The 7,372-nt window shown below is 40.1% G+C and overlaps 1 protein-coding gene across 1 annotated transcript; it reads left to right on the top strand.

Annotated features, from left to right (window-relative positions):
* Positions 1-1,780: 1,780 nt before the first annotated feature.
* LOC122093468 (uncharacterized protein At4g04980-like) lies at positions 1,781-6,943 on the top strand. The gene is made up of 9 exons (XM_042663816.1): positions 1,781-2,339; positions 3,130-3,306; positions 3,448-3,543; positions 3,627-3,753; positions 3,848-5,390; positions 5,545-5,710; positions 5,803-5,967; positions 6,060-6,212; positions 6,332-6,943. Exons 1-9 carry the CDS (start codon positions 2,277-2,279, stop codon positions 6,539-6,541), a joined length of 2,700 nt encoding a protein of 899 aa, XP_042519750.1. The 5' UTR covers positions 1,781-2,276; the 3' UTR covers positions 6,542-6,943.
* Positions 6,944-7,372: the final 429 nt, after the last annotated feature.

Here is a 7,372-nt window from a genome sequence, read left to right as displayed (position 1 = left end):
TAGGTTTTGACTTTTGAACACCACAACTCATTACCTGCATTAGGCACTCTGTGTCTCTCTCTCTCACTCAGTGGGTTCTTTCGTTAGTGCACCACATGTTCAAGAGGTATACAAGTATTATATATGGGGAAAATGTCTCTAAACCTAACGATTTTTCACATCAACTGACATAGATATTTTTTCTTTCAAAAAAAAAATAAAAAAATTATACTGTGGAAACATCTTAGGCTTGAACTCAAAATTCAACAGCTGCTCTAGAGAGGGTCGTATGGAATGTGGATGGCATAAATGTATGAACACATGTTGCATTGTTTGTGGTGTTAAATTTAGGGGAGAGATTTGTTTTAGTAAGCAGCATAAAGAACGCATAAATAAGATGCAACGAAATAGTTTTATATATAAGAGGGCAACCAAATCATTTCATGGGAGGAGAAGAGAGAGAAAGAAAGAGGTGTTGCTAGCAAATGCTAGGTATCCTCCTCTGGCAGCTCAAGAACCTCTTCCCTAACTTTAATTCTCAACATAGAAACAACAAACATCATTGGATGCATACGACCCCGACCTAATAAAATATACTAAACCAACAATAGAGATATAAAAAAGAAAATTGATTTCAAACTTAAATCGGATTAGTATCGCCCTTGACCAATCCACTGGTAAGGCATAAGGGTAAAATGATAATAAAAAAGATTTTGTTACTAAAAAAATAGAGGTAAATTCGTCCGACATGGTATAATCTGTGGCTACCCGAATTAGTATCGGAGCAGTATTGGCCTTGATCAATTCCCAAGTTTCAAAACCTTGGTAAAGAGAGATATATGGTGCTAGGTTACTCTCTTCTAGAGGGTCAAGAATATTTTTCCTAAATTTAATTATCAAAATAATATTAATTTAAGAAAAAAATTCTCAACATGTAAACAACAAACGGCAGGAGAAATGCCTCTTGGCATGGTGTTGGCTGCCGACGCAGTAGGCACTGGCCTAAGTCTTGTGAGAGGTTGCTTGTTTGACTCTCCCCCATTGAATTCTTGATACCTTATTATATCCCCTACCCATCCCTCGCAGCCACCCCCTTGGGAGGCCATCCGAGTGGCCTATGACCTTTTTTATGATTGACCAAGAAAAAGGTGAAGGATTGCGGCCTTTTTTATGATTGATAAAAAAAAAAAAAAAAAAGATGAAGGATTGCAGCCAAGCTGCATATGCTCTGCACCTCTCTCACAAGAAGGGTGAACTGACTTTACCACCTCCATGACTGATGCCCTCATCTCTCCTTTTATTGCCTCTCATGTTGGTACAGGGTGTACATAATTGGCCAGCAACCTTTCTCTCCCCAGCCCCCTCCCCTCCAAAAAGGACACCATTGGATGCGTAAGACCTACAAAAATATACTAAACCAACAATAGTATTATACGGTAAGGGAAAAGGTCCTCTACCCCGCAGTGGTAGGGTACCTTAGCATCTCAAAGTCTATCTCTTTCCTTCTCACATGAAATGACCTCGCTGCCCTCTAATATGAGATATCATTTTACCACATCTCATTGGCGTTCTCCCCTATATCGCTTCGTCACAAAACCCTCTCCCATATAGTAATTATATTAGGTACCTCATCCAAAATTCCTAAATGTAGGGGGAATCAATTAGCCGTTGAGGATTACCCCAAAAAAAATTAGCCGTTGGGGGCATCCCTAATCCCTATTCCCCAACATATAGTTGGCGACAGGTACGCCTACGCGGTTTGGAGTCTTTGGACACCCCCAAAAACAGGCATACAGTCCCGTTTGTTGTCTTTGGCTCCTAGCCCAGCTGTTGTAACAATATACATATTTCAGCCTTTTACTTTCTTTATCCATTTTCTCTCTCTAAAACTCTGAATCTTACAGAATTCTGGGTGTTTCTTGAAGCTGCTAATGAAGCCAAGGCCCAAGACAGTGCGCCGCACGTTTTCATTTTTTTTTTTCCCTCAATTTTTCAACCCTTCCCTTTGAACAAAGCCGTTTCAGTTTTGAAGTTGGAAATTTTCTTTGTTTGCTTGTTTGTTAAATTGCTTAACTCCCACCAAAAGCCTGGAGTCCCTGGACCTACCACCCCTTCTTCTTCTTCTTATTTTTCTTATTTTTCTCTTTATAATACTCTTTATTCTCCTTGGCCAACTTGATCAGCTATCGTTTGGGGTGATCAGGAATGGAGTCCCATACACAATCGGAATCAGAAACCCACTTGCTTTGATTCATCATTTTCTTCTCTCAGTAGATAGACAACATCAAGAGTTAGCAATGTCGCACGGAATTCGCCAGCCTCAACCAATATTCATTCCTCGCAAGTCTGATGGATGTGAGGTATTTTGATATCTATATTACCTTCTACCTCTTTCCCTCTTTCCCTCTTTCCCCCTTTCCTCTCTTTCTTTACAATAACTGGGCTTGCAGAAAAATGGGTTTATCTGGTTTTTCTTCTAATGAGTATGGTTACCCTTTTGGTCATGTAATATAGAACCCATCAGTCTTGTGGTTCCTTTCTCTGTTTTCTCTTTTTTATTTGGGAGGAATATATAACCTGGTGTCATTTCTAGACTCACTAAGCTTTCCCAAAAACATTCTTGATTGATAAAATTAAGAACAAAAAAGAAGTAACAGGTGATGTTATGGTCTCTTAGATATCCTAGGAAAATATATTCAAGCTGCATTTTCATCTAGATCATTTCATTTTTTCTTCATGTTGCTTGAACTCTTGCAGTTTGATAATAAACAAATTATATTTGATATGTACTCTGTTCTACTTATCAATTGAGGAACTCAATTAACAAAAGAAGAGAAAATTACAAAATTTATCCAAAAAAGGGGAAATCATTCGAAAATAATCCCTCCAGAAGGCCATTTCTGCTGGATTTTCCAATTCTATACTAGGATTTCCTTCCAGCCATTTTTACCAACCCACAACTCCAAATATGCAGTTTGGTCTCCCTTTCAAGTTACCAGTCATTATCAAAAACCACTCAATGATTGGTTTGTTCATGTAGGAAATTGAAAAAATAGCAGAGTGGTTATTTGTTTAAGATCCTATAGAAACCCACCTATGTTTATTTCAACAGAAAATTTAGCTCCTTCAATGACTTGTTTATTGGTGCAGGCAACCAAGAGATATGATTCACCTAAGAATCAGAAAAGGATGGCAGATTGGATGATAAGCAGTTCATGTGGATGGGCCGGAAATTTGATGTTCATGGTTGAGCTCCGGAAGAAGACCCTGCGCTTTAGAGACATTATTGACCTTCCCCCTTGCAATGGATCTGGTCCCATCAAGGAGGTACATAGAACTCAGTTTTCTTTTAACCCCCACCACCTTTTTTTTTTCTCTCAAGTACTCCTCAGCAATCAGCACAGAGGAAAGTAGCACTGCTGCATTGGCACTTTTTTGAAATTTAATATTCTGTATATCTTTTTGTAGTTGTTGATGAAAACTGCCAACGACCTCCATAAACTTTACCCCAAAGTTGTAGCTAGCATTCCAATGTCAGATGTGGATGCCACAACTGTACAACAGGTTTGCCATTTGTTCATGAAGTCTGTCTAAAAATTGTCGAAGTGACACATCCATTAGCTAATAAAACAATGTTCTTCATTTAGGGATTAGTCTTCTTCTACAATGCTCTCAATTCTGTTGGAGATTCATGGACTGAGAATCACAAGTGGTTGACCAAATTCAAATGTGAGAAAGATGGTGACATGGAAGACATTGATTCAGAGGAGTTTGGTATGTCATCTTCTTTCCCAAGAGATGGAAATCTGAGTTTTAGTTGAGGCCAAATAACTGCTTTAACTGAAGTTGATTATTTTTTGTGTTGAAGGTGAAAGAGTGTTGGAGAAGCTGTGTTACATGATTAAGATAGCAACAGAAATGTTTGATGTGATGGATGAGGAAGAACAGAAGAGCGATAAGAGTCCACGAGACATGTTAACTGAATCATACTCAAACAATAAATCACCCTATCGTCAATCTCCAGACACCCCAACTTCAGTACTTCCAGACTTTATCCACAATTCCCCAAAAAATGGGGATATTGCAGACTTTTCTTATTCACCACCTCTTCTCATGCCTCTCAGGATTCAGGCTGTTGGGAAATTGAAACCCATTGATGTAAAGCGACTTGCATTCCACAGTTTCTCTTATGCATCACCATCTCGAGCTTCATCTCGAGCTTCCAGTCCTGAGAGTCAAAGTAGCGGGATATTGGATGAACCTATGTCAGAGGCCCAAGAAGAAAAGAGTGATTTAAAAGAAAAACCAGATTCAGAGAGAAAAAATGACATCAGAGAAGACAATGCTGCAACTGTTACTCGAGAGATTATAATGAATGATTCAGATCAGATGGCCAGAAATGAGGATGGGAGTGTATCCAGTTGGGAATCTCCCAAAAGGAGAGGGCCCTCTGTTCTAGTTTCATCACTTACAGCAAATGGACTCCAGCTACAGTCACCACCCCAAAAATCAACCACACTGCCACCAAATGTCTCATCAGCACCACCACCACCTCCACCACCTCCACCACCAATGTTTCTGGAAAATATAACCACAACCCCACCCGTACGACTCAAGTTTCTGCCTAATGCATCCCCAGCAGTAGCTCCACTGACACCACCACCGATACTGCCTCCAAATGCTACAGAAACCTCAACATCAGTATCCAATGTTCTGCCAAAGCCACCGGCACTACTACCACCATCAGGAGCAGTAGCAACACCACCTTCGCCACCGCCACCACCATTAACACCGGCTTCAAAAGCTATAGCAAACTCACCATCAGTGCCCAATTCTCTGCCAAATGTATTAATACCACCCCCACCACTACTACCACCATCAGGAGCAGTAGCAACACCACCTCTTCCACTACCACCAGGAGCACCACCTCCTCCACCTCCACCTCCACCTCCAACACCAGGAGCAACAGCACCCCCACCCCCACCTCCACCTCCAAGAGCAACAGCACCACCACCACCACCACTACCACCAGGAGCAACACCACCATCACCTCCACCACCAGGAGCAACAACAGCACCACCTCCACCAGGAGCAGCTATCCCACCCCCACCACCCATACTTCCATCAAATGGATCAGTGCCACCACCTCCCATGCCACTTGGAAAAGGAGCAGCTCCTCCACCACCCCCTGGACTTGGTGCAGCAAAAGCACTGCGTCCCAAGAAAGCAAATACCAAATTGAAGAGATCAACCCACATGGGTAACCTGTATCGAGTGCTCAAAGGAAAGGTTGAAGGATCTAATGTTGATGGCAAATCATCTAATGGGAAGAAGAGTCAGATTGGGGCCTCCGGGGGTGGAGGTGGGGGTGGAAAGAGCATGGCTGATGCATTAGCAGAGATGACAAAAAGGTCTGTTTTCCATCTCACTAGCTAATTACTGTGGACTGCACAAAGTATTAAGAGATATAACTAACAACTTGATTAATTAATTGAGTTGTTTTCCTTCTTCTCTTCCTTTTCCCCTCTCTTTCATTATTTAAATTACTTTTCTTTGGTATCTCAGATCATCCTACTTCCTACAAATTGAAGAAGACATCAAGAATTATGCAAAATCAATAAATGAAGTTAAAAAAGCCCTTAATTCTTTTCAAACAAAGGATATGGCTGAGATGCTTAAATTCCACAAACAAGTCGAACAACAACTTGAGAAGCTGACAGATGAATCCCAGGTCATTGTGGCATGAACACTGGTATTTGGTTTATTTTAGTCTCATTAAACTCTCTTCTATTAGCTTATATCATTCAAAATATTGACTTGCAGGTACTATCAAGATTTGAAGACTTCCCAACAAAGAAGCTGGAAGCATTAAGGTTGGCAGCAACATTGTACTTAAAGCTGAATGAAATAGCCACTAACCTAGAGAGCTGGAAGATAGCGGCTCCTGTGGGTCAGCTTCTTGAAAAATTTGAGATCTACTTCAATAAGGTGAATTTTGATTTGCTTCTATTGGAAATATATCTATGTAATGTTTTCATAATTGTCAAATTTGCTTCACTAATAAATGCATGAACAAACAGATCAAGGTAGAATTGGATGCACTGGAACGAACCAAAGATGAAGAAGCTAAAAAATTGCAAAGTTACAATATCCATTTTGACTTTCAAATCTTGGTGCGAATCAAAGAATTGATGGTCGATGTCTCATCAAATTGCATGGAGTTGGCACTGAAGGTAAAATCAATGAGGAGAAATTCCTAAACCCCACTTAGTTCTTCCACAGATTTAACCTTCCATTCCGAACGATTATTGACTCTTATTTTTACATTTGGCATTTTGTTTTTCCTTTCCAGGAAAAAAGAGAAGCAAAGGCAGCATGTGCAGTCCAAGAAAAAACTGGATCTAAGGCTGAAAACCGATCGAAGGCATGCATAAAGATGCTTTGGAGGGCTTTTCAGTTGGCCTTTAGGGTCTATTCCTTTGCTGGTGGACAGGATGATAGGGCTGACATGTTGTCCAAGGAACTGGCTCATGAAATACAGACCCATCCTCATCACTACTGATATAATATCATCCCGGTAATATGCGAGATCAGAACTATTTCAAGTGCAGTGGATAGTTCCTCATTTTTTTTCGCAAGTTTACAAAGAGGATCAATGAGCAAGTCTGCATGTGAGTTTATGATCTTAATAAACCAAATAGATAGAAACACAAATATATAAGTTAAGCTCTTACTCCACTCCACTGTGCTAGGCTGATGTCTTTTGTCAATTGTCTAATTATAACCGAATCTTGAGTGATTCCATGGTCATGGATTAGAAACATTTCTTTATGCGGCTTGTGAGTGAAAACGATGTGAGAGTTTTTTTTTTTCCCTATTTTTGAGTTTCATTCTCACTTAAAGCGTGAAAAAACAAAAAAATTACTGTATGAAAGATATTGTCAAGTCTGATTTATTTGGGATATTATGGTATGTAAGCCTAGTAAGCTTGAGACTCCCTCCCCCCTCCCCCCTCCCCCCTCTTTCTTTACTTTGTAAGGAGACTCTCTAAACTTATGGGTTAAATCTTACTTATTTTCTTCTCCCTTCAGTATGAAGTAAGGTTTCAAGAAGAGCAAGCAGTGGCATCTAAACGGTTGAAAGATCATATAAGCAATTACTAAGCAGCAGAGTCCAGGAGAAAGAAAATTGTTAAGCATTATACTTTACCAGGCATAGTCATGGTGATGATGAGAAAGAAAAACCTTTGCAAAAATTTAAGGAAAGTTTTCCTTCACTTAAAGGTGAAAATAGAATTTAGTCTATTTGATCTCCTTCCATACCTCACAAGCAGCAGCTAGTTCAGGGTTCCATTTGCTAGTCTCACGGATAATTTCATTACCTTCGCGAGCAA

The sequence above is a fragment of the Macadamia integrifolia genome, chromosome 11 (genome assembly GCF_013358625.1).
Source record: "Macadamia integrifolia cultivar HAES 741 chromosome 11, SCU_Mint_v3, whole genome shotgun sequence".
Classification (NCBI taxonomy): domain Eukaryota; kingdom Viridiplantae; phylum Streptophyta; class Magnoliopsida; order Proteales; family Proteaceae; genus Macadamia; species Macadamia integrifolia.
Note: the sequence above shows the minus strand (reverse complement) of the source record. Positions and strands in the feature narration are given on the sequence as shown.

Bases quoted from the DNA above. Each gene is read 5' to 3' on its own strand.
- LOC122093468 (XM_042663816.1), top strand. From the start codon at position 2,277: ATGTCGCACGGAATTCGCCAGCCTCAACCAATATTCATTCCTCGCAAG. The intron at 3,307-3,447 runs GTACATAGAACT...ATCTTTTTGTAG, and splicing joins GATCTGGTCCCATCAAGGAG to TTGTTGATGAAAACTGCCAA. The intron at 5,711-5,802 runs GTCATTGTGGCA...ATTGACTTGCAG, and splicing joins AGCTGACAGATGAATCCCAG to GTACTATCAAGATTTGAAGA.